This window comes from Pectinophora gossypiella, chromosome Z (genome assembly GCF_024362695.1).
Source record: "Pectinophora gossypiella chromosome Z, ilPecGoss1.1, whole genome shotgun sequence".
Taxonomy (NCBI): domain Eukaryota; kingdom Metazoa; phylum Arthropoda; class Insecta; order Lepidoptera; family Gelechiidae; genus Pectinophora; species Pectinophora gossypiella.
In genome coordinates this window covers 3,796,946-3,824,730 of record NC_065433.1, presented here as the reverse complement: position 1 = coordinate 3,824,730, position 27,785 = coordinate 3,796,946, and the positions used below count along the sequence as shown (strand labels likewise).

The 27,785-nt window shown below is 37.9% G+C and overlaps 1 protein-coding gene across 5 annotated transcripts; it reads left to right on the top strand.

The window, feature by feature from the left end:
* Positions 1-1,421: 1,421 nt before the first annotated feature.
* LOC126380111 (longitudinals lacking protein, isoforms H/M/V-like) lies at positions 1,422-27,785 on the top strand. 5 transcript variants are annotated; one of them, XM_050029348.1, is made up of 11 exons: positions 1,422-1,520; positions 5,950-6,003; positions 6,300-6,457; positions 7,346-7,409; positions 8,864-8,927; positions 13,815-13,992; positions 18,768-18,899; positions 19,573-19,736; positions 21,931-22,099; positions 23,194-23,257; positions 24,130-27,785. In XM_050029348.1, the coding sequence occupies exons 6-11, from the start codon at positions 13,825-13,827 to the stop codon at positions 24,777-24,779; spliced, it is 1,347 nt and encodes a 448-aa protein (XP_049885305.1). In that variant the 5' UTR covers positions 1,422-1,520; positions 5,950-6,003; positions 6,300-6,457; positions 7,346-7,409; positions 8,864-8,927; positions 13,815-13,824; the 3' UTR covers positions 24,780-27,785. The 5 variants fall into 5 exon arrangements, with proteins under 5 accessions (XP_049885305.1, XP_049885307.1, XP_049885306.1 ...); XM_050029349.1 differs by lacking the exon at positions 1,422-1,520 and adding an exon at positions 5,722-5,766; XM_050029350.1 differs by lacking the exon at positions 8,864-8,927.

Genomic DNA, 27,785 nt, shown 5'->3' with positions numbered 1-27,785 from the left:
AGCCCGCACTCTGCTAAGCGTGCGCGCTTGGCGCCGTTTTCATTAAATTTTGATTCCCAAACAAAAATATTAGAATGCTAATACTTAATTACAGTACCCGTTTTATTTTTTTAGGTGCTTGCAAATCGCAGCCCGAAAGTGTATTTTTATATGGAAGCCTATATTTGCCAATAAAATATTTTTAATTCTCCTGTCTTAATATTAGTCGCCAAGTCATTATTTATAATACCTCACCTATAATTTCATTGGCCCTATTAAATATTTTTGCTACCTTAAAGTAGCAGCCATTATTGAGTTTTTATAAATCCTTGCATTTCGAAGCTCATCTAATATAATTGTCGCAATAATATTTAATCGCTGCCAAGTAATTATTTGTAACAAAACAATTAGTCGCCCTTTAAGTTTTTAGTCGCCGCGAAAATAATATGCCTTTCCAAAACACCAGCAACAGTAATTGTGGAAACTCTAAACATGATGGTACGTACGACACGACACGCGTTGTGTTTTTGTTTATCAAGTACTTATTCGATGGTATACATACTTTCAAAGAATACTTAGATCATAGAGTTTCCAGGTTGCCATCCACGCATTAAGATGCGGTAGAATCAAAATAGAAGGTGCGGTAGATCGCGTTACATAAATGTTTACACCAGTTTACACTCATAATCATAGTGATTTCGTTTACGTTGCGGAACTATGTTTGTTTGAAATAAACTTGTAAACCACCTTATAAAAGCTTATATATAAAACAAATGAGGGAATGTTGTTACATAATATATTATTGCTTCCCTTTATTTTGATCAAAATAATAATGGGTGGAAAATGTAATTGTGCCTGCCTGTAATAAAAAGGGTCATCATTTATACCCTAAAACAAAGATAAATAAAAGATGCGTAAATGTCTGTTATCCATGAAATTAGGTTTTTAAAATCAAGTTTTATTTATAGAGGGTTTTTTTAAAGCCACCCTCATCGTGTTTCTCTAATACTATATACCAAAGTCCAAGCTATATACCTATAGTAATAATAATAATAATAAAATCTTTATTTACTCTCACAAAAAGTAATGCCATTGTAATATAACAATACATTATGTGAGAATATTATAATATTATTATTATTACCTATAGTAGGTTAAACGAAAGAAAATCTATATTTTTTTAAGGTAACGTAGCCTGGAAAGTGCCTTTTATAAACCAAACAGTTTGTTATTTAATTACTACGCGCTTTACTAAATAACGATTCAATTTGTACGTTGTTTTTGTTATTATTTTCATATTTAACGAATTTTATAGAAATTATGTCCTTAGCCATACAAATGCACCATGTCGGTCGGACAGATCGTATTTGGTGTTGCAGTGTGTTACTACTTTAAGAATCGTCGTAACTCTAACAATTATTTTTTATGGCAACACAGGTCGGCGTGGGTTTTGGTGAAAATTGTTAGCGTGGGTTTATTGTTAATTTTCTACTGGACGGACTGAAAGCTGTGAAAGATATTAAATATTTGTCACAGCATGGGTGAGTCTGGCTTTATTTTCTGATGGTTGGTGGATACGTGATGATGGAATTGTTATTGATTGATGTCATTTCGTCCGGGGTGGCCTTTCGTCATCCTGAGTATTTTTTTTATTACATTTGTGCAGCTGCGTTTTGCAGGTTGTGTTTAAGACTTTTAGAGCTCCGGCGAAGTTAGTCGAGCTTGGCGATAGCTTTATATGTCGTAAGGATATGAGGTACATGTTTATGTTATACATAAAGTGGAAAGGATGCCTTGTTATTGTGTAGTCCCCATGGGGTATCGCGGGGAGCTTTCTGCGTTCAATTGTCAGTTTGATATTAACTGCTGTAGCATCGAACCTTATCGTATACCTACATGTAGGATAACTACCATAGTGCTATCTATTCATGATGAAGTTAGAAAAAAACATTCCTATACTGCATGCAACAGTGTTGTTTTATGCAGCCTATTTACAAACAATGCAGATTATTGAGGAAAATCTTCTGTAATTAAGTACAATGGCTAGTTAGAAAAGTAACAAATAGGAACATCAGGGCATTCTCTAAATGTTGAGAAGGATATCGTAATGCAAGTTATCCTGCCTTTGTGAAAGCTATGCGATCATACACGTTGTTATTTAAATTAAATTGATAGGTTATAACTTGATTCATAATGTAAAGTTCACCATTAAATTATTTTGATAATACTTTAGTCATGGAATTACATATCGCTATGTATTGCTCTTTAAGTTAAACTTTTGTAATCATTCAATAATCATCAATACAACAATGAGCTGGAAGAGTAACATTGTGATATGCAAACTTAAACATGGTGGTTGATACAGTATAAGAGAAATATGTTTACATTGAGTGACAGTTGAGAGTTGGTTGTACCTTACTGAGTGGGTTCCTACAGGATACCAAGAAACAATATTTTAAAAAGAATATGCCTTAAATTCAAAACAAATATGAGAAAATGTATGAATCATACTTAAACTAGTTGACTGATACACTGTTGAGTGAAATAATGAAATGTGGTTTATGAGTTTCTCTAAATAACACCATAAGAGGCGATATAGGGTGTTATGTAAAATTTTCTTAGAAGACTTATAATTAATTTGTTCTAAAGCAATATTATTTTTAAACATAGTACTGTAACACTGAAATAGTTGTTTTATAAATAAAGTGTGAACAAACATTATGTATTGAATCATACTGTGATATCACACTACAAATGAGCTTGTTTCTTCAGTCATACTTTTATTACACATTACTAATAAAGCTTATATTTGCATATTTTTTAAGACAGAAAAAGTAGTGTCCCTATCTTTGCCATTTATTTTCACTTATGATTATTTTGTTCTTAAGTTTAGAAAGCAATTTCTCCATAGATCTAGGGGGTTAACAAGGCCGCATTGAAGCAATCCATCTAAAAAAGAAATATTGCAAATTGACATTAGCGCATATAAAAGTAAGAGTGCAATGCAAACAAATGTCAAATAGCAATTTTGCCTTTTTAGATGAATTGCTTTGATGTCGCCTTTTTAACCCCCTTGATGTCCAAAGCAATATGTAAACAATTTTTCAACATTTCACCCATACCTTATAATGTAAACAGACTTTTTATATGACCTACTCTAAGATGCTCAACTTTTGTTTATTCCATTAATATTACATTATATGTACCTACTGTGTCCACATAAAAATTATGATGTTACTATTATTTAAAATAGTACCCAATAGAGTTGTTTCCTAGATCAAAGATAAATTATGAAATTATGATTACTAAATAAAGACAGATCTAAAGGTGACAAAAAACGTTTTCTTGTTTCTATTTATGAATATGAATTTTAATAAAGAAAAATGTAACAAGTGCGACATTTTATCACGTTTTCTATAACGTCACAAATTGCTTTTTCATTCAAATTCCATCCAATAGTAATATCGTGTTTTGACGTTTAGTAAAAAGTAACTGATTTGACTAGTTGGAAACTACCCTTATATGTACTGTTAACATGCCATTTATGTTAAAACTGAATAATAATTTTAAAATTTCAAACAAATAAAATTCAGTTAAAATACAAAATTAAAGAGTAATGAACATTCAAAATTGAAACTTATTTTTGCGAACAATTTTTGTGTGCTATGTGAATGCTGTCTGAAAACATCAAACTAATTATTTCCAAAAAAAAAATGCCACGTCAACTTTTTCTAGCCTTCATTTGTTTTTTCTTTGTAGGTAGGTAGGTTACAGGGTGCGTGGGAAAAATGCGGGTGGCATGAAAATGCATAGTACTTAATATTTTTTTACAAGTTGAGGGTATTATCGTTCGATCGGGTCATTCGTTTCAAGTAAAACTGCGTGCGAAAATTGCACACGGGTAAGAAAAAATCGCTTAACGTATTGAATTTTCATATCTTCACTTTTCGCGCTTTAATTAGTTGTTCAAGTTAAATATAGGTAATAACATATAAAGTTAAGTGTATAGGTTAAAGGTAACTTAATAGTAGCTGGCGAAACTGGTGAATGCATATATACTACCTGTACACTTAAGACGTGCTGCTATGTGTGTTATATGTTGAAATATAAGTATAGATGGAATACATTTTTATATCAAGTGAATAGTAAATCCTTGAGTATCTTCTTCTTCGTCAAATCGTACGCAGACAGACGCATCAGGCAACGTTGTCTGCTGTCGAAACAACTTGTAATAGGTACGCATAATGCGTATAATGGTGCTAATTCCTGTAAACACCATCTAATGTTATTTTAAGTTATATTTTTCATAATTAAAACACATAATAACGGGTTCTTACCGCGTTTAAATGGGGATATGAGACTCCCGATATTTCGACACTGTTGCAAGTGCCATGATCACGGGATGACTCCCTCTGTCATCCATGTCAACCCGTTATTATGTGTTTTAATTATGATAATAACCGCGTAAACTTAAAACAATGTATATTTTTCATTTTCTTATCCGCCGAAAAGGAAAGGGGCGGGTAATCGACAAGCATAAAAAAGAATATGGAACACACTTCATTTTTATGCACAAATCTAAAACAACCGTCTAAAATTTTACATTGGCCAATAACCCGACAGAATTATTTTTTGATTCGCCTGGGTTATTCATTCATTTACTCATTCTTCCTAAAATTATTATTAAAAGCTGTCAATCATCCGTCCCTTTCCTTTTCGGCGGATAAGAGAATGACAGGTATAACTTAGTAAAATTAGGTGTCTGCGGAAATCTGATCCAATCTTGAGCGTTATATTATTTTATTTTTTATTTATTTATTTGATAAACTTTGAGTAGGTATACAGTTTTGACGCATAGCATCGCTAAACCAGGAATGGTTTGTCTCGATGCTAGGTTTCCTGTCATCAATCAATTAACAAAAACATTATATACATCAAGAACAATTAAAGTACAGAACATAATAAAATAAAAATAATGTGGGTAGTAGGATATTGCAGCTCACCCGGTAGACACGGCAGTACATCGCTCTTACCTATGTGTGTACCCTCCCCGATACTCCAAACAATACACCAGTCGTACTAGGGATGCGCCGATCCGATCCGATCTTTTAGAAAATCGGATCGAAAGCCATTCGATCTGCCGATTTTTGGATCGGATCGAGACCATGCGATTTTTAGGCGGATCGATACAAAACTTTAAAGATCGGATCGCTTGGATCGTATGAATTGAAAAGCGTATTACCTACATTAATTGCTTACGATTTTGTTAGGATAGAACTCGATCTTCTGTTTACGTTACGTTCCAAACTTAGCGGCGTCTTTTGCGTGCGGGTAGGTATAGATATATGAGCATCCTATTACATTTTATTATAATTTAACTTTGTGAGTAAGTAAACATACGAGTAAAATGTGTGGTTTGATTTGATTCTAATTGCTATTGTCTCCGAGTATCTCAGATGTACGGACGTTTTGTCTTGTAAAATTGTTTGGTCAAAAAATGGTGTCCCCTATAAAAACAAAGTGTGTGGAGTCAGTTTACCCGAGATTACCCGAAGGCGGAAAATAAATATTTAAAAGTAATTGTGTCTTGCTTATTTGCATCCGATCCGGATCGATTTTCTTGATATCGGATCGACGGCATGCGATCCAATCCGCGGATCGGATCGACGATGTGGATCGCGCATCCCTAACTGTCGTACATGTATTTAAAGAGAACAGAACCAGTTCCAGTCCATATCCTTACCAACTTCGGCTTACGTCGGACGTCCGTCACTCCCGCGACAATAGGTAGATCTATTTTTATTTAGACGCGACTGCTCTTGCGAATTTTTACCAGTGGTACATACTTTATAACATTTTCAACACTAACTTGTTTGCATAGAACCAATTTTTATAATGAAATTGATTCAATGTAGATAGAAAATGTTTCGTATACCTACTTATTTTAATATATTTTTTCGTTTGTTGCAGTAAAGAAAAAGTTCGTCCAGCTATACAATTAGAAAAGGAATCCAGACAAATAAGGTAAAGTCACATTTCAAATATACTTTTATTTACTTTTATTAATATTATGTATGGCCAGTTTTTTTAGGTTCCAAAAAAATTCTTTATCTACCCACATTTATCATTTATTTAATTCGGCTTGGGTAACAAAGGGGAAATAAAATAATAAGTAATCCGGTTTCTTGGTAGTCTATTTACGAACTTATTGTTCTTAAGCTTTAAGATGACAACATTTTTATGTTTTTATTAGCGACTCGCCCCGGCTTAGAACGGGTAGCCAGAGCATATACCTACCTACATTATTTTTTCTGTCGTAGTGTCTTATCGACTGGTCGTGCCATAGAGGTGGTCAAACAGCTCGCGACAGTAAACGACACGGTCTCCGACGGAGGTGGGGTCGGCGTTTTCCAGCTCGGCAATTCCACGGTTGTAAGAAATAATAAGAAAACCAAGAAGTAAGAAAAATAGTAAAACTGTAAGTAAATCATTTACTAAAAGTTCAAAATTTAATTCATTGGTTGTAGGTAGTTTAATTTTTTACGAAATAGCAACGCAGGGCGGGATGACAAAAATCGCTTTGTGACCCTTAGTTTGGTTAGGACATTACAGGCTGATCACCTGATTGCCCAAAAGTAAGATGTTCCGTGCTTCGGAAGGCACGTTAAGCTGTTTGTCCCGGTTACTACTTTTTGGACTTCGTAACCAAAGCAGCTGCAAGTTGTCTTGTGGTGACTTGTGGCTCTGCCCATCCCATTAGGAAGTAATTGCAAGCAAGAGTAAGGTCGTGAGTGTAAAGAAAAAAATTGTGGGTATAGAATCACGCGCAGTATCGAACCACTTAAATTTATGGTGTCGCGCGATACCTACTTAGTTTTCATTTTGCGATGACTTCTAAGATATTGGTTAAGTTGTATGGGCTGAAGAGTAATTATATTGTCTATGAATTAAGGATTAATATCGTATCCGAGTAAAAGTATTATATGTGGGTAATCTTTTTTACCCACATGTAAAAATTATAGAATGTTTTTCACAATACATGTGAATATAGTAAACCGGGTGAGAGCCTTCAGCGCTCCCCATTTGTCCGGCCAAGTAGTTAATGCCATCTGCGGCAAATCTACAATAAGTCACGTCATAAAAAAATGAGGGTATAGTATTAATCTTCTTTGCGAGTCGATGGCGATCGATACTAACTTTTTGCTGATCAATAATTAATACATTTTTAAGATTTATATTTATGGAATGTCCGATTTAATCATTCAAAAAGTAATCTACAGGTATTGGAACAGTCTTGAATACGAAATGATTTATTTGAATAAGGATGAATACAAGCTTTAATGATAACTTGGTTTATTTTTTTTAGGTTGGCAATTCCACGGTTGTAAGAAATAATAAGAAAACCAAGAAATAAGAAAAATAGTAAAACTGTAAGTAAATCATTTACTAAAAGTTCAAAATTTAATTCATTGGTTGTGGGTAGTTTAATTTTTTACGAAATAGCAACGCAGGGCGGGATGACAAAAATCGCTTTGTGACCCTTAGTTTGGTTAGGACATTACAGGCTGATCACCTGATTGCCCAAAAGTAAGATGTTCCGTGCTTCGGAAGGCACGTTAAGCTGTTTGTCCCGGTTACTACTTAGTGATGTAAGTAAGTAGTTGCTACATGAGCCATGTGAAGGGCCTTGACCGCTCATTAATAACCTTAACACCAGGGTTGATGAGGTTAGTAATTCACCTCACAACCCACACGATAGAAGAAGTTAGAATCCCTATTTTTTTCTAGAAAGAAATGTAGTCTTTGTTGTTCTTTGTTCTCTATTGCTGAATGAATATTTGAAATCCGTTCAGTAGTTTTTGAGTTTATTCAATACAAACAATAGTACAAATCTTTCGTCTATATAGTATTAGTATAGATTTTTAAGAATATACGTAATTGGGTGTGTCGTAAATAAAGTATTACATGCAAATAGAAGGTAGCTCACATAATTATTTAAAAGTAATTTGAATAATTTTAGATAATTATTAACGGCGATCGTGGTCCCAAGTTCAATTCCCGTTGGGAACATAGTACAAAATCCCTTTATGATCACTAGTTTGATTAGGACATTGCAGGTCGATCACCCGATTGTCCGAAAGTAAAATGGGCTGTGCTGCGGAAGGCACGCTAAGCAGTCGGTGTCGGTTACTGTATGCTATCATTTCCTTTGGACTTCGTAACCAAAGCAGCTGCAAGTTGTCTTGTGGTGACTTGTGGCTCTGCCCATCCCATTAGGAAGTAATTGCAAGCAAGAGTAAGGTCGTGAGTGTAAAGAAAAAAAAATGTGGGTATAGAATCACGCGCAGTATCGGATCGCATAAATTTATGGTGTCGCGCGATACCTACTTAGTTTTCATTTTGCGATGACTTCTAAGATATTGGTTAAGTTGTATGGTCTGAAGAGTAATTATATTGTCTATGAAAATTAAGGATTAATATCGTATCCGAGTAAAAATATTATATGTGGGTAATCTTTTTTACCCACATGAAAAAATTATAGTATGTTTCTCACAATACACGTGAATATAGTATACCGGGTGAGAGCCTTCAGCGCTCCCCATTTGTCCGGCCAAGTAGTTAATGCCATCTGCGGCAAATCTACAATAAGTCACGTCATAAAAAAATGAGGGTATAGTATTAATCTTCTTTGCGGGTCGATGGCGATCGATACTAAATTTTTGCTGATCAATAATTAATACATTTTTAAGATTTATATTTAGGAATGTCCGATTTAATCATTCAAAAAGTAATCTACAGGTATTGGAACAGTCTTGAATACGAAATAATTTATTTGAATAAGGATGAATACAAACTTTATTGATAACTTGGTTTAATTTTTTAGGTTGTCAATTCCACGGTTGCAAGAAATAATAAGAAAACCAAGAAATAAGAAAAATAGTAAAACTGTAAGTAAATCATTTACTAAAAGTTCAAAATTTAATTAATTGGTTGTGGGTAGTTTAATTTTTTACGAAATAGCAACGCAGGGCGGGATGACAAAAATCGCTTTGTGACCCTTAGTTTGGTTAGGACATTACAGGCTGATCACCTGATTGCCCAAAAGTAAGATGATCCGTGCTTCGGAAGGCACGTTAAGCCGTTTGTCCCGGTTACTACTTAGTGATGTAAGTAAGTAGTTGCTACATGAGCCATGTGAGGGGCCTTGACCGCTCATTAATAACCTTGACACCAGGGTTGATGAGGTTGGTAATTCACCTCACAACCCACACGATAGAAGAAGTTAGAATCCCTATTTTTTTCTAGAAAGAAATGCAGTCTTTGTTGTTCTTTGTTTTCTATTGCTGAATGAATATTTGAAATCCGTTCAGTAGTTTTTGAGTTTATTCAATACAAACAATAGTGCTTCTATGCTGTTCTGGGAGCATATAAAAAACATAGAACACGTTCAGCTGCTTCTCTTCCCGGGCATTTCGTAAAAACCGACAGAGGGATTGTGTTCTCTAACATGATGGACTAATGTTATGGGCGATAGGCTGATCCCTTATCACCATAAGGTTCATCATATCCATCTTAGGACTTCGTATCAACAGTGGCTGCAAGTTGTCTTTGATTACTTGTGGCTCTGCCCACCCCATTAGGGATTACGGGCGTGAGTTTATGTATGTATGTATGTATGTACAATAGTACAAATCTTTCGTCTATATAGTATTAGTATAGATTTTTAAGAATATACGTAATTGGGTGTGTCGTAAATAAAGTATCACATGCAAGTGGAAGGTAGCTCACATAATTATTTAAAAGTAATTTGAATAATTTTAGATAATTATTAACGGCGATCGTGGTCCCAAGTTCAATTCCCGTTGGGAACATAGTACAAAATCCCTTTATGATCACTAGTTTGATTAGGACATTGCAGGTCGATCACCCGAAAATGAGCTGTGTTGCGGAAGGCACGTTAAGCAGTCGGTGTCGGTTACTATATAGGTTTAAAGAAATCTTTATTCTCAATAAGAATACAAATTCACTTACTTGAGAACATAAAAACTAAGTATACGTACAAAAGCATTTTGAGGGTATATGATAAATAAGAGCTATAACAATTTTTTTTTTATTCGATTATGGCATAGCTTGCATCACCAGTGTATTCTGAGTTGAGACATTGCGTTCGCAGCATATTAAATCACGCGGACACATTCCAATATAAACTGGTTGCCTGGTAGGTACAGAGAGTAGTATCATCATATGCCATCATTTCCTTTGGACTTCGTAACCAAAGCAGCTGCAAGTTGTCTTGTGGTGACTTGTGGCTCTGCCCATCCCATTAGGAAGTAATTGCAAGCAAGAGTAAGGTCGTGAGTGTAAAGAAAAAAAATGTGGGTATAGAATCACGCGCAGTATCGGACCGCTTAAATTTATGGTGTCGCGCGATACCTACTTAGTTTTCATTTTGCGATGACTTCTAAGATATTGGTTAAGTTGTATGGGCTGAAGGGTAATTATATTGTCTATGAATTAAGGATTAATATCGTATCCGAGTAAAAATATTATATGTGGGTAATCTTTTTTACCCACATGTAAAAATTATAGTATGTTTCTCACAATACATGTGAGTATAGTATACCGGGTGAGAGCCTTCAGTGCTCCCCATTTGTCCTGCCAAGTAGTTAATGCCATCTGCGGCAAATCTACAATAAGTCACGTCAAAAAAAATGAGGGTATACCTAGCAAGATTTATTAATCTTCTTTGTGAGTCGATGGCGATCGATACAAAATTTTTGCTGACCAATAATTAATACTTTTTTAAGATTTATATTTATGGAATGTCCAATTTAATAATTCAAAAAGTAATCTACATGTATTGAAACAATCTTGAATACGAAATGATTTATTTGAATAAGGATGAATACAAACTTCATTGATAACTTGGTTTAATTTTTTAGGTAGGCAATTCCACGGTATAAGGAAACCATTAAAACTGTAATTTAATAAAGATTTGGGTCGTTCTTCTTTTTTATCGACAATAAAAAGACATTTTCTCAATTTATCGGATTTAACATCTTTAAAATTACAACGGCATTAAATATTTTAAAACATCATATAAAGATGTGTCTGTAGAGGACAATTTAGTGGTTCTCTTTATCTTGGTAACATACTTTTCTTTTTAGACGCATTCCAAAAAATATTGTGATAGAGTGGTCCTTTTCATCGGAGACAACATTTCAATTTACCACTCTGTCACAGAATTTTGTGAAAAACAATCAAGCTACTTTAAGGACTAATTGAGGAACCGATTAGTATTTTGCTTGTATTTTGAGTATAATAAGATAACTATATTTTTGGACAATGCAAACATAAAACAAAATTCTAAAAGGTAACTTATCAGAAGCAGAACGAAGGACAGATCATTGTCGATAAAAAAGAAGAACGACCCATTTACATCTTTTACGTGGGTATTAAACTACCCGTTGGGAACATATTACAAAAATCCCTTTATGATCACTAGTTTGATTAGGACATTGCAGGTCGATCACCCGATTGTCCGAAAGTAAAATGAGCTGTGCTGCGGAAGGCACGTTAAGCAGTCGGTGTAGGTTACTATTTACTTAAGTAAGTTAGTCGTTACAAACATGAGCCAGGTCAGGTGACTTTGGCGGCTCGGTGGCGGAGACTAGGGAAGTGTATTGAGGACTTTTTTCTGAGCTGATCCAGAATCCCTAAGTATACAAAAATAAAATTTTTAACAAAAAAAAACCGACTTCAAACGCAAAACTAAAAAGCAATAAATAAATTTACTTCGCACAAAGTAATTAGTACGTATTTTCAATTAGTTAATTATTTTATAAATCTGAAGCCGGTGCCAAGGAAATGCTACAACGAAGTACCGATTCATATATTTTTCAATACTGATTGTTTTGTAATTTTTTGTTTGACATTGTTTTGTAATTGCTTTGATATAGGTATTAAACAATATTGTGTGTACATAGTAATTTGATATTGTAGTAGGGTTGTTGTAGCATTTACTTGGCACCGACTTCAGAATTATAAAATAATTAACTAATTGAAAATACGTACTAATTACTTTGTGCGAAGTAAATTTATTTATTGCTTTTTAGTTTTGCGTTTGAAGTCGGTTTTTTTTTGTTAAAAATTTTATTTTATTTTACGATTTTAAGTGATGGTTAGACCGAGCAAGGATGCAGACAGACAGATTTTCTGATTTATATTCATATATAATAATATAATATATTATTAGTAGTGATCACAATTATTATTGATGAACATGTTTACACACACACACTCACACACGCGCTAACGCACACGAGCACACGCGCACGTACACACGCACACACACAGACACACGCACACACACAGACACACGCACACACACAGACACACGCACACACACACACACACACACACACACACACACACACGCGCACACACACGCACACACACACACATGTGTATGTGTACATACACACATGTGGTTGTCAGTGGAAGCTGCTATCATACACACTCACGCATACATATAGATACAGTAGATTTCGCGTGGTTCGCTCGCTGCTAAAGCAGCTCGCGTGTCCTGTTTATTCGAAACTGTCCCTCTTCGTATGGCGGCCATCTTGTTTTTCCGCCACTTTGTTCTTTTTCACCGGCGACAGAATTTGACCAAGATTTAAATGGGTGTCGTGGAAACAAACAAAATCCAGGTGCAATAGGTTTGCCAGGCCGTAGGATGTCTCCCTGATTGGGAGCAGTTTTCAAAGATGACGTTCCGATCACACGCCTATACATCATTTTTACCCCCAAGACATTTTCTGGAAAAACAAAATTTTGTATGGCGGCCATCTTGTTTTTTCGCCATTTTGTATTTTTTTCACCGGCCATTAAATTCGACCAAGATTTAAATAGGTTTCGTGAAAGAAAAATTGGTTCAGGTGTGATAGTTTCGCCAGGCCGTAGGGTGTCATCCTGATGCGGAGCAGTTTTCGAAAATCGGGAAGTATTTCCATACTTAACATGACGATCCGACCACAACCCCGATATATATTTTATATCCCGAGACATTTTCTGAAAAAACAAAATTGTGTATGGCGGCCATCTTGTTTTTCCGCCATTTTGTTTTTTTTTACGCGCTATGGAATTTGACCAAGATTTAAATAAGTGCTCTGAAAGAAATATTGGTTCACGTGCGATAGTTTTGCCAGGCCGTAGAGTATCTCTCTGATGCGGAGCAGTTTTTGGTGATCAGAAAGTATTTCCGTACTCTACATGACGTTTTGAGTAAGCGCCCCATACATTATTTTTACCCAAACGGGCTTCTTCCAAAATCGACAAAATTTTGTATGGCGGCCATCTTTTTTTTCCGCCATTTTGTTTTTTTGCACCGGCGATTGGATTTGATCAAGATTTAAATACGTTTCGTGAAAGAAAAATTGCTCCAGGTTGTATAGTTTTGCCAGGCCATAGGGTATCTCCCTGATGCTGACCAGTTTTCGAAGGCCGGGAAGTTTTCCCGAAGCTTAAAGATCGATCCGATCAATATGACTTTACAAACGCACTAGTCGCTCCTACGATTTTTGAAAATTCCCCTCGATTTCTCTGGTCTTCCATCATCAGATCCTGACTTCCTTGACATGGGACCCCCTTGGGTATATCTCCTTTCAAACAAAAAAAGAATTATCAAAATCGGTTCATATACGACGAAGATATGCCCGAACAAACATAAAAAAAAAAAAAAAAAAAAAAAAAAAAAAAAAAAAAATATACGGTCGAATTGAGAACCTCCTCCTTTTTTGAAGTCGGTAAAAATGTTCTGTATGTTGGCGCAGGTGTCCCAAGATGTCGCAGCAGTACAGTTTGAGGTGGAACAACCACCAGCCGAACTTCATCTCAATGTTCACGACGTTGTTGAACACGCAAACTTTGGTTGATGTCACCCTCGCGGCCGAGGGGAAACATCTGCAGGCCCACAAAGTGGTCTTGTCTGCCTGCAGCACATATTTTCAGGTTGGTTATATTCAATATTTTACCTACTATATACAGTATTGACTACCAACCTCTGGTTTAGTAGTTAGAGCGTTGTTCTCACGATCTGGAGGTCCGGTCCGGGTTCGAATCCCAATGGCGACAATGTCGAAATCACTTAGTGAGACTGGACATTGCAAGTTTGAATCACCTGATTCTCCGAATAAGTATGATGATTCCGTGCTTCGGAAGGCGCGTTAAGCCGTTGGCCCCTGGCTACTAGCCCAAACGCCTCCACCATGCAGCACTGGAGCAGCGTGTAGTATGCTCCATATCCCTCCGGTTGATTAAGGGGAGGCCTGTACAGCAGTGGGAACGTATTGTACAGGCTATTTATGTACATATCATATTACCTATAAATATTTGAGGTAGGTTAGTTTATTTAAAGTTATTTTAGCCCTTTGTCTTTGTGTACCCTAAAAACTGCATGTTTTACTAAGTAGACAGCGCCGGTTAATGTTAGAAATCGCGACAGTTCGGCGACATATAGTTAATAATATGTTACAACAACATATAACAACAAAGATATTGCTCTATTTTAAGCTAACTGCGCAGAACCTCAACTTAAAGATTTAATTCTGCGCAGTTGGCTGAAAAATAAAGCATTACTGGTTATATTTTGTAAAATGTAAATAGTTTTATGGTTCCACAGTCAAGGCATCCTTGTATTTGCTAGCAATCGTACTCTGTTGGCAATCCTTATTATATTGCTGATACCAGTACATACCATCTAAGTTTATTTCAAGTTATACATGTAATTTTCTTAAGGAGAAAGAAAGGGACAGGTAATCGACAGGCATACAATTTATGGAACACATGACAATTTTATGCATACAGTTAAAAACCCCGAAATTTTACATTAGCCCATAAATAACTCGACAGAATTACATTGACAGCACAGGTGTAACGGGTTGCATATCAGCGGTAAGCCTATTTTATTCGCTCGGGATATACATCCATTCACTCATTCATTTTAAAATTGACTGCTGTCATTCATCCGTCCCTTTCCTTTTCGGCGTCCCTTTCCATTATTCATGTAAATAAAGTAGATACGTATCTATTTTTTAAGCTCTAAAATGTTTTACCCGTTAGAATTATAAAGAGTAAATGAAATCGAAAAAGTCTGTCTCTTTGTCAAGCCGGGACGTATATTTTCCGATCTCTTTGTAAGTTTCCCTATGCACTGGTGATAGATCATCATCATCATCACCAGCCCATTAACGTCCCCACTGCTGGGGCACGGGCCTTCCCTATGGATAGATAGGGAGATCGGGCCTTAAACCATCACGCGGGCCCAGTGCGGATTGATGGTTATTAACGACTGCTAATGCAGCCGGGACCAACGGCTTAACGTGCCTTCCGAAGCACGGAGGAGCTCGAGATGAAAACTTTTTTGTGGTCACCCATCCTATGACCGGCCTTTACGAAAGTTACTTTACTTCAACAATCGCAGACCGAGCGCGTTAACACGCGCGCGAGCGGGTGATAGATATCGAGACAAAAATCGGACATAATTATACTTTAACAAAATGTCTATAATAGCTATGGAACTATCGTCGGCAAATACGACGCGCTCTTACCCGGTTCTCCTTAACTCATTGTTTGGCAGACGCCCCACTTGACATCTCGGTGCACCACATTATCTAACAGAATAATCAGAGGTCTTGAACTATTCTTTGTAACTTTGTTACCTTGACTAATGCTACTATATGCCTGGTATAAGTCTGTGTATATTGTGGCAACGTTTCGCGCATTATGAGACTATTACGTTGCTGCAAAAAGAATATACGGAAATTATATTTCGAGTTCCTAAGCAGGCTAGATTTATTATTTCCTTCAGTGGTGTCGATTTGGCAACAACCGACCTTTAATGGCCCCGATTCCTGCGGACACCTATTAAATTTATTTTCAGTTATACCCGACATTTTCTTATCCGCCGAAAAGGATAGGGGCGGATGATTTACAACTGTTAATTTTAAAATGTATGATTGAATTAATTAATAACGCGGAGCAAAAAAATAGGCATCTCGCTGATATGCAACCCGTCTGACGTGTGCTGTCAACTTAATTCTGTCGGTTTATTGGCCAATATAAAAGTTTGGGAGGGCTTTTTAAATTTCTTCCTAAAATTGATGTGCGTTCCATAAATTGTGTGCCCGTCGATTACATGTCCCTTTCCTTTTCCTTAAGACAATTACAGGTATAACTTGAAATAAACTTAGATGGTGTGTACTAGAATCACCATAGTAAGCATTGCGAACAGAGTACGACTGCGTAACAAATATAGGGATTCCTTGATAACTGCGGAATTTTATGCCTGTCGACGGTTCCTTTCCTTTTCGGCTGATAAGAAAATGACAAGTAAACCTATAAAAAAAAGTTTTTTCTTGCACTCCCGGTATAAGAAAACCAGGTATGCTCAATCCTATGACAAGCCGCCATCGCTAGCCCTTTGAGGACGTAAGTGTTACCACTGTGTTACCATTAAATTGGTATCTCCAATATTGCAAGGACGCAAAAAAAAAATATTGTTGAAAATTAAGTGAATTACTGGCTAATGTATTTAATAACTATTACTTGTCACATGTATAAAAAACATTAAAACTGTAAGTAAATCTTTTAGTAAAAGTTCAAAATTTCCTGGCAAAGTAAATTAAAAACATTGGTCATGGGTAATTATTTTTTACGAAATGGCAACGCAGGGTGGGATGACGTCCGCTGGGCTAACCTTGAAATGTTAGCTGTCACTTTTGAACAAAGGTCCCTGGTTTTGTTATATCATGCTTGCACTTATTGTAAGTGAAGGACGGCACTAGTTTAAGAGCTGTCAAACTGGGATAAGTTTGTACCCGCCAGAATTGGCGCCAGTGTAAGCAACGTGTTTTGCAGAGACTCGACCTTAGATTTCTAGATTGGAGACAACCTTCACAAAATGCATGAGAGTTTTATCTCGATCTCACTGCAACTATCTAAAGGAACAATAACGTTAAATATATTCATGGCTCTGATTTGTCGCCGTCTTTTTGAATAGGGAGATACTTAGATGCAAATAAGCGATTTCTGTTTTTTTTTTTCTCAGTTCCTCTCGTGTATTGGAACCAGTTAATACCTAGAAAAATAAATTCGAAATATATAAATATATTGTTTTTAAATTATTTTACATCCGTAAATTCGCTTTTGAATTCAACAAAATGTTGGATGACAACGTTATTGCTGTTCTGCTAATAATAGTGTTATTTTTGTTTATAATATGTGCATCGCCATCTCGTTTTCAACGCCCCGTTTTTACGGGTCCGGCTACCTAACCTCAAGATTTGCCAGGGCTGGTCTTTATAGATGCGACTGTCTGTCCGACCTTCCAACCGCTAAGGGATACCAGCCCAAATCAATTTAAGTCACATAGCTCCGAAACGCATTTCCCTTGAAAGTCTGTTTCCTTAAATATAAAATAATTTTAATCGAAATTACCTACAACCTAATAGGCCAAAGTTCTGAAAATTTCGTGACAAGAAGACCAGGTAAGTCAATGGTATTTATTCGACTTTACGTACATATTCGTTACACATAATAAAGTCTTAAAGATCATCTTAAGTCACATCTTCACTTACCATTAAGTTGCCCGGGCGATGAGATAGGGGTCAAACGCAAACTTATTTCGAAATTAAAAAAAAACACGCTCATATTCACAAGTAGGCAGAGTCACAAGTAATGAGAAGAGAACATTCCGTGCTTCGTAAGGCACGTTAAGGCGTTGGTCCCGGTTCTTACTGATGTGAGTAATCATTACATGAGCCATGTCAGGGACCGGGATTCTCTTAAAATGCATAAATGGTTTTGTCATAATTTTAAATATCATAATCCTTTTCGAATTTTTAAGCATAATAGTACTTTCCCATAATAACATCTAAGAATACTGGTTTGTTAGGTATAACTTATTTTTGGACTAATATTTGTTGGTATAAATTTGATTCGCATATAAATAGGTATCCATAATTCTTTTTTAGAATACTTAATAGTGTTTTGTCATAATTTTTACAAGGCATAACAGTAGGTTAGGGTTCGGCGGGGGTGGCCCTTGGGCCACTCTACGCCGCCAGCATGTTTATCTTACACACGAAAAGTATACTGAATGATCACCAACAGCATGAAATAGAGTCAAAAAATATAAAAAGTCACAATCATGAACCAAATGCAACCAAGGAAAAAGTAAGTTTCAGAAATGTTCAAAGTTGTGCCACAACTTTTCTTATTCGGAGTTAAGTTTTATGCTTATAATACTTATGCTTATATGTCATTATTGTCATTAATTATTATGCTTATGGTAGTTATGAGTTTCAACATTATGCTTAACTAATAATAGGACAAGTAACATTATGCCATGGTAAATTATTACATAAAAAATGATGCGTAAAAATAGAGAACCTCAGGGACCTTTGGCGGCTAAGTAGTAACCCTAACATCAGAGATGATGGGGTTGGTAATCCACCACACAACCCACACGGTAGAAGGTAACATGCAACCACTCTTGATACGAAGTTTTAAAATGTATATAATGGCCGTAATAGAGCCGGCGGCTAGTAAACCGCTTAATAATAGTCGACTCATTTTTTTTTATCATGTTGGAAAGGGAGAACACAATCCCTCTGCCAGTTTTTACGATAAGCAGCAGAAGTTTTATGTACGCTGCCAGTCCGGTATAAAAGTAATCCTACAATAATTTTACTATAAAGTAATCAATAAAACTCTTTTGTTAACAGGCACTGTTTATGGACAACCCGTCTCGGCATCCGATCGTGATCCTGAAAGATGTCACTTTCGCAGATTTGCGAACAATGGTCGATTTTATGTATTATGGAGAAGTTAACGTCACGGAGGAACAGCTCCCACAGGTAAATATCACACGCCCGTGATTCCACGAAGTCACAAATAACCAGTAGGCAATAGGCTAGTTTCCAACTAGCCAAATCAGTCACCTTTTGCTTAACGTTTTGTTTGCTTTTAGAACATCTATGTTAGATATATAATAGACATTTTTCATGATCTTGATTGTTAGTAAAGTTTAACACTTAATCTTATAGATAGAGCTATGTACGCTGTTACTGTGGTCTACATCAGACCCTTTTATAATTTTAAGATTAGAGATAGTAAATGCTTAATACCATGTGGCAATACTTTATATAAATAAATAAATAAACGTCAAAACACGAAATTACAATGCAATTTGTAAGAAAAAGCAAACTAGGGCGTCATAAAACATCCTGATAAAATATCCTATTTATTTTCACGTTTTTCATGATAAAAATACATAAATAAATTGATTAGAAAAAAGAAAATGTCATTCGTCAGTTTTACATCTGTCTTTATTTAATAATCAGAATTCCATAATTTATCTTTGTCCTGGGACTACCGAAATTGCAGTATTTTTTGATTCAAAGTTCTGAAATGGATATTATTAACTGAATGGTGACAAACAGGTGGTCGTTACACGAACAATATCAGTTGCAGTAATAACCTTGACACCACTCAATAGAAGAAGAATGTATTGAACGGTTGTCCTCACAGGTGCTGGACACAGCAAAGACATTAAAGATTAAGGGTCTGACGGAGATGCCGGACTCGACGCTACTGACGCGGTCGCAGGGCACGTCCGCGGACTTCCCCACCGACTCCGCCGACTCGCAGCGTCACGCCGCCTCGCCAAGCATCTCGCCGAGGCGGAAACGGGGGTAAGTACACACAATATATACCTCCACTTACCAAAGCCAACATCGCCAAAAGTGATATACCAATAAAAACTGTTTAAGAACCTTTACCTTGAGGGCCATGGTCTTGTCATCACCGCATGCAAATGTATTACATGGGCTCTAGCCCAGAGGTCTCCACCACAAATGGTTCACAATTGGTAAATACATTGGTAAATGGAAAAGCGGAAACGTTATTTTGCAAAGCAACACTGGGGGTTTTCCAAATTCAAATTAGTGCTGTATACTAGAACTAGGCGCCGACCCAAAATTAGTGGACTGCGGCGCGTCGGGGTTTCGAGGTGGGCGGCGGCAGCGCGCCGGCGGCGTGAGCTTGTATTTTCACATGTTTTATAAATAGTATTAAAACGCAGCATCTTTCTACAACTTCATACACGTAAAGTTAATAATCACTTTTAAAAATATTATTATCATAGGGAACCCTATGATTTCCGAAGGTAAGCATAGTCTGTGTAGGCCCATGAAATACCACTATGACAAAAAAATACGTCATTCTATTGCTCCTTATAATAAAGTTATCCAAGAGATAGCAGGGCACAACTTAAACATACATGGTGTACAAGACATCAAGTCTACGACTAGTCCAAGGACTTTCGTGGACTATAAAATAGACCATAACGCCATGGGAACCGCTACAAAGTCTGTCCAGTTGCTAAAGCAGCAATTGGCCTGTAGAGGAAGACTTAGCTTCCCAAAAGATCGGTTTGATTTCTGTGCTCCGCGCGCCGACCTACTGGGTCGGCGACGGCGGCGTGGGTTGAGAGTAGCGGCTCCCACCGCTATTACATACTGATAACCCTCCTTTTTGAGGAGCTCGGTGGCGCAGCGGTTAACGCGCTCGGTCTGCGATTGTTGAAGTAAAGCAGCTTTCGCAGAGGCCGGTCATAGGATGGGTGACCACAAAAAAAGTTTTCATCTCGAGCTCCTCCGTGCTTCGGAAGGCACGTTAAGCCGTTGGTCCCGGCTGCTTTAGCAGTCGTTAATAACCATCAATCCGCATTGGGCCCGCGTGATGGTTTGAGGCCCGATCTCCCTGTCCATCCATAGGGAAGGCCCGTGCCCCAGCAGTGGGGACGTTAATGGGCTGATGATGATGAACCCTCCTTTTTACTTCGCCGCAGTCAGGTAAAAACAACTATTATTTACGGAGGGAAGCAAACAAGTAAAAGACTAAGATATACTTCTGTAAACAACATACACAGACGAAGCTGGTTTTATTAGATAAATCGACGGACAATGCCTATTGTGCGTGCGCCGGAAGAAATGAATTGCGACAACAAGCTTGAAAGTGTTATATTGTACATTCATAGTTAAAATGGCACATAGTCAATCAATTATGACTTAATTTTACAGGAATAAAACTAGCTCTCTTATTGTAAGTGAAGGACGGCACTAGTTTAAAAACTGTCAAACTAAAAACTCGTTGCCAATTTAAAAGCTCTCGTGTCGCCCTCACCAAATTTCTTTTTTGTCAGGATTGAATAGTATTTTACTCCTAAAATATTCAGTACAAACTCTTATGTACGCAAATATCAATTATTTATTAATATTTTTTTAACACAGTCATACAAATCATTTTCAGGCGGAAGCTTTTTTTTAATTTCTGTAAAATTGACCCGATTGCACATAATAGATTGTAAATTGGCAACGACTAGGCACCATTAGGACGCTGAATAGCCTGAGGTGATCTAATGTTGTGTACAAGACGTAATCCGTACTCCAGCCGTGTTGTTGCATTGTTGTAAACAATGCGATTTGCACCATCCACATGGAGTATTTTTATGTATATTTAAAATACAACATATCACTTAGGACGAACCCACTTCCCGTAGTCTTACCCCTCACGAATCGATCGAACGATAAACTCAAAAATCAAAAATGAAAAAGCTTTGTCGCACGTCTCATCCGCCTAAAACTACTACAGCTGCTCACAGCGGAAAGTATATTTTGAAATGTGTCGCTTATCGCTATCGGCCCAGGTTCAAACTGAAGCCGAAGTTCCCGCACAACTGCATGTTGTCTTAAATTTTATAACGGGTGAGAGCCAGCGGAAGCAAGCGAAGAACCAACTCCCTCATCAGAGGTAAACTTACAATAACATGTAAAAAAATAAATTCAAATGTGTTTCTGGATTCTTGTAACTTTAATGTTTTCACAGACGAAGGAGGAGTTCGGCAGGCTCGGGGCAGATGGTGGAAGAAGAGGGCCGCGAGGAGTCCGGCCCATCGGTGGATGTGGTGCGGGGCGAAGCGATCACCTTAAGCTCGGTGCCGCAGCGGCGCAGCCGGGAGTATCACGACGACAGGGCCGTCGACGGTTCACAACAAGTAGGTCACACGGCTTGAAATAGCACTAGTAGAGGTAGAAGCCGCGCCTGTTCCCAGACCACGCCGCCGCCGCCGACCCCGTAGTCGGCGCGCCGATCACGTGGTTACACCTTTGCTTACAGGACATATAAAACTCTAGGTTCAACTGCAGATTTACACTCTAGTTTTAATTACGGACACTACAATGTAAGACTACATAGATAAAATTGTTACATAACGTATTTTAGCATAGTTACACCAATCAAATTATCCAGGTAAACGGAGTTCGTAGTAATTTCCCATTGTATCCCAACCCAAAATTGAGTGTGCTTACACTTCACTTCTTCCCTCGCGTGGGTTGAGTAAGAGGTCAGTGACAGACCCTATAACAGGTATACTCTTGAGCCGGCAAAAGCCCCTGACAAGGCTCATATACCGACTAACCAACCAAACTAGGGATCGTGAGCCTAACGCATATTCACTGGACCACTAATTTTAAACATAAACTAAAATCTAAATAAGTCATTTAATTCACTATTTAATAAAATTTTAGATCATGTAGCCTAACCCAACACGGGTCGATAAAATAATATTTGTCCATGATAATTATGCACTGTGCAAAATGGGTAGTACAATTTCTAACAAATAAGAGTAAAAGATTTGAAAGTAATTAGATAGATTACAAAAGATATATATATATTTTTAATTTATTAATTTAAAACATTTTTCATTCGCCTGCTTTATTTTGTTTACCCCCATACTACCATTTCATTTATTAGTAATACGAATAAGAACAAGGCGTATTTAATTACTGGATTACTCGTAAATTTAATTGTTAATTGTACCAAGAATCACTTCACGCCGCCGGCGCGCCGCCGCTGCCGACCCTAAAAAGCCGGCGCGCCGCTGCCGGCAAATTTTGGGTCGAAGTAATCGAAGACAGGTCACAACAGAAAAAAATGTCCCGGGATTCGAACCCGAAAGAAAAGAAAAGAAAAATAATCAAAATAATGTATTATTTTAAAAAGTTTAATTTCATTTGTTGACGGCCTCAAGAATTGGTAGTAAAATCTTCTTCGATGTACATATTATAATACATTTTTTTTCCCTTCCAGACGGCCGAAGGACAAAATTTAAACTTGGAACAATTGGGAATGGAGGGGGGAGGAATGGCTCAAGGTAAGTCTAATGTACCCATGTCATGACCATCATACCAATTTAGCAGGATATTACTCCTAAATGAACTTTAAATTACTCATTTTACATTTTTACATGACAAGTTTAAAGTTTTTAAATGATATTCATTCTGGGAGTCCTTCATCGTGTTAGTGTTTCGTTACTTTAAATCATGAACAAAGGGAGGTGTAAAAATGCCTTTGAATAAATTCACCTGAAAAGCAATTTTGGTTTTTGACATTTGTTGCTATTGCGCACTTACTTTTGTATGTGCAAATGTCAAATAGCAATATTGCTTTTCGATTAATTGTTTAAATGTGGCCTTTTTAACTCCCCAGAATATTATTTACTTCCCCGAAATATAATAATTAAGCAGAAAACGGAACTGAAAACGTTTTACACTTTAAATCATGTAGAAAATTCTTAGCTTATCTCAATGTTTAACTGCAATGCGATTTTCCATGCAGTAACGTCACGTGATAACATGCCGCTCGGGGAATGTTACCAAACCTAGTGAGCCCAGTACTTGTACTACTACTCTCTGTCATATCCCTCTGCCTGACACGTTCGTCGCATCGCTCTCATCTCTGTTATCATCTTTATTGCTTACAATATCTTCTCCCACTGGCCTATTCCATCTGAAATAGGCTAGTTGGAGACAGAGCCTCGAAACAAGTTTTATTATCAAGTTTTACAGTAACACCGCGACAATCTCGTAACCACAGTTTACCAAATGTTATACAAGTACCTGGCTACACTGTGTGCTTTCCAGGGAAGGGAGATCAATGAATACCATAGTTTTATTTATTTAAAATTCGCTTTTATTTATCGACTGTAGCAAAATGTTTTACAAAATCGTTTATCTCTCTTCCCAGGAGGACAGTGGAGTATGATGGAGCATACGTACCCGCGGTACTCGAATGCGTGCTTGGGTAGCAGTCTGCAGGGCGAGGCGATGTACATGAACAACATGAGCCAGCATATGAACGCGGGGCTGAGCGAGTACGGGCAGGCGCTGGGCGTTGGTGGCGTGGGCGGAGTGGGTGGCGTGGCAGGCCCCTCGCCAGGACCCAGCTGCGTGGCGGACGCTGCCGCCGCACCCGAGCAGCCGCCGCAGCAGCAGCAGAAGCGCCGCCGCGCCACCAACCCGCAGTCCGAGGAAAACTTCCAGCGCGCTCTCGAGGCCGTGCGCTTCGGCGGCATAGGCTTTTGCAAGGCCGCGCGCCTTTTCGGCGTCAACAACCGCACATTGTGGCTTGAATATAAAAAGAAGGGCTACCCCAACAACCGGCCGAGCATTAAGAGCCGCATCAAACGTGAACGCACGACGCCGCCCCCGCCGAGGGACCTCGTCAAGGATGACGTACCGCAACAGGAGCAGCAGATGGCGCTCATCTGCCCACCGCACCCCGTGCCCGTAAACTACATTGACTCCCGGCCCGTCGACTTCCCGCTGCAAGGCATGGCCCACAACTCGCCCCTCAACATCCTCGGGGTCAACTTCACCTCAACCTCGATGCAATAGAACGCGGCATGCGGCGCGCCCGCCGACGAGTCCTACTCGTTGTGACCCGAGTGGCCCGGCGCGGAGTTCGCCCCCGCGCCGCCCTCGCCGCCGCGCCCGCAGCCACGGTACGACGTGTATATGCACATGTCCTTGTAAATATTAGTTACCTCGTCCAGTATTAACGCATACACGTACGCACTCGCCAGGGTAGCTGCTACCAAACTATACACATACTATTACAGCTACTGCTCTACTAGTATGTGTACAGTTTGGCAGCGACGGCACATGAACTTATCAAGGTGACAGTTCAAGTGGAGGATTATGCCATAATCATTAATGTATATGTAGATCTCAATAGGTGTAAACTAATTGGTGTTTGATAAAACAGCTTTTTTTATTTTTGCACAACTAGTTGCTGTAAAGAGTTTGAAATGTGATAGCGAATTTATATCGTAGTGTATATGTTACGGCTAATACCCGAAGTGCGGCTACACCTAGTTTTAGCCGGTTAGAACTAGGTGTAGCCATTTACTCTTGGTTAAACCTAGTACGAGCCGATTGTTTCCGGTTAAAACTAGGTCTAGCCTTCATCATGCCGGCTACAACTCGGTCCAGCCATTCCTTGTTGGATAAAACTAGGTCTATCCGATATAATTCCGGCTAGAACTAAGTCCAGCGTCGCGCTCGCGCGCCTCTGCCGCCCGCCACCTGTACACCCGCGTTTGCCCTTGCGCTTTGAGTTTAGTACGCGTTGTGCCGTTGTACAAATGGTGTGACGCGGGGCGGAAGGCTTGGCGGGACACGCAATTAAGTTTTATCTAATGGAATTGTCTGGACTTAGTTCTAGCCGGAATGATATCGGATAGACCTAGTTTTATCCAACAAGGAATGGCTGGACCTAGTTGTAGCCGGCATGATGAAGGCTAGACCTAGTTTTACCCGAAAACAATCGGCTTGTACTAGGTGTAGGTGCACTTCGGGTATTAGCCGTAACATATAGACTATTCTGGGCGGCATCCCACTTGCGTCAGACATAGTACTGCGGGGCGAAACGCAAGAGGGAAACCACTGCCCTATTTTTCCCTAAAAAGTAGCATGGAAAATGCTGCACCGACAAGAGCGTGGCTCTTAAATTGATGATGTATTATATTGTTGCCCTCTGTCACCCTTCAATGGTAGCTTTAAGTAAAGAGGCGGGCCAGGCGCTCCGGTGGTTGACTGGATATCTCGATTCCAAGCGACTGATGTGGGTTGATGAATGGTTGAGATTGATTGTGGCGCGGAATGTGATGTGTTTTTATATTGAGATTGGTAGCTTCAGTGGAGTCAATGAAGGGTTTCACTTATTTGCCAGAAGCAAGGCCAATTTTGATGGATTTATTTGCTTTTGTAAGACTAGTTTTCGCTATAATAACATATTCTGTCCAAATTTCAAGCAGGGGTCAAAAATGGTTCAAAAGATACAACCTTTTAAAAGTAGAACTTTGAGACCCTCTGACGGACAAAAGCGGTTTAGATGTGCTAATTTAAAGCAGTCTCTCAGAACCAGATAAGTATTTTTTTAAAAAAATTTCGTTTGGACAAAAAAAAACTTGTTTTTATATAAGTAATCCAAATATTTACTTACGCGGGTTACGCCACACAAAATGTTTATGATTTTAAATCATATAAAAACTACCCCTACAAAAGAAAAAAAACATCAAAACGGGACCTGTCTTGGCAAATAAGAAGTTAGGAAGCTCTTGCTTCATTGATTCGACTACATCAAGAGAGGCAAACTGCCAGTGAATGCATGGTATCGAAAAATGAATGTAAATTCTCAGTAAGAGATGAGATAAGCAATAAGTTGTGATAAGTTCGCAAAGAGACACCGTGAGTGCATTCAGTTTATATAACTACCTCTATCTATAAGTATTCTACCGTACATTTACAATTTTTTACCCTATTTAGCGTTCACCAAAAACGTTTAGTATTATTTTTGTATTAACAATTAATATTTTTTTATAATTTGTCAGAATTCGTCTTTTTTATAATGTTAGAACTACGTATTAAGTATATTTTATATGCATTTATTTTTGAAATAATCCGCCTTCAGCCCAGTAACAAAATGATTCGTTGATAATATTTCAACCAACTTTAATTTAATGTATTGTCAATGTTGTATGAAGTTGAATGTTTATTTTGTCAGGTTTATATATAAAACCCTAATATACTGTGTATGAGACATATATGTAGATAAATGTTCTGCTTTGCAATAATGTACTTAAGTATCAGTTATGAACTTCGAAGGTGGACATAGTAGACGTAGCAATCTTTACTTTTGTTGGCACACCCAGTAACATCGATCAGCTAATCTATATCCAAACATTTAGGTAACAGGTCTGTATTTCCCTCCCTGATATTATCGGACAGGGTATGGCAGTGTATCGAAATGTTCTTTATCAGTGTCAAATAGTTTAGCGGTTAGCTGACCGTTGTATGAAACAAGCTATAGCCTGACCAGGCTTACAAAAAACCTCGTAACGTTACATGGAACTAATTTCTTCCGTCATTCTTAAAATAGTATCGTTATTTAAGTGTGTAGTTGCCCAAGCGCGGCCTTTAAAAAAATGTTTGGATCAATACTATACATATTGTGGTGTCCCTTATCTTGGCACTGCCACCATATCGGATCGGGATTCCGACTACACAGAAAAAATTTCGAAAATTTGTCGCCGAATACCAGAATTTGTTAGTCTACCGTTACAAAGTTACAAGCAGTTACAATTTTGGTGGCCGTGGTGGGATAAGCCTTTCCCCAGCATCACTTTTCACCAACAAACTGTCTATAATTTGTCGAAATTTTTCAATTTTTTTTCGGTGACATCATCCCTTCGCTAACTGCTGTAGTTATCCAGATACAAAGAAAGTAACTTTGAACGGTGTGTCGAGGAGTTCAAATTATAGTAGTTCGGTCAACAAATGCCCCAAAGGGGGTTGTAAAGTGCGCGAGAAGGATCCTGAGGTTTTTCTTCAGAAATGTAT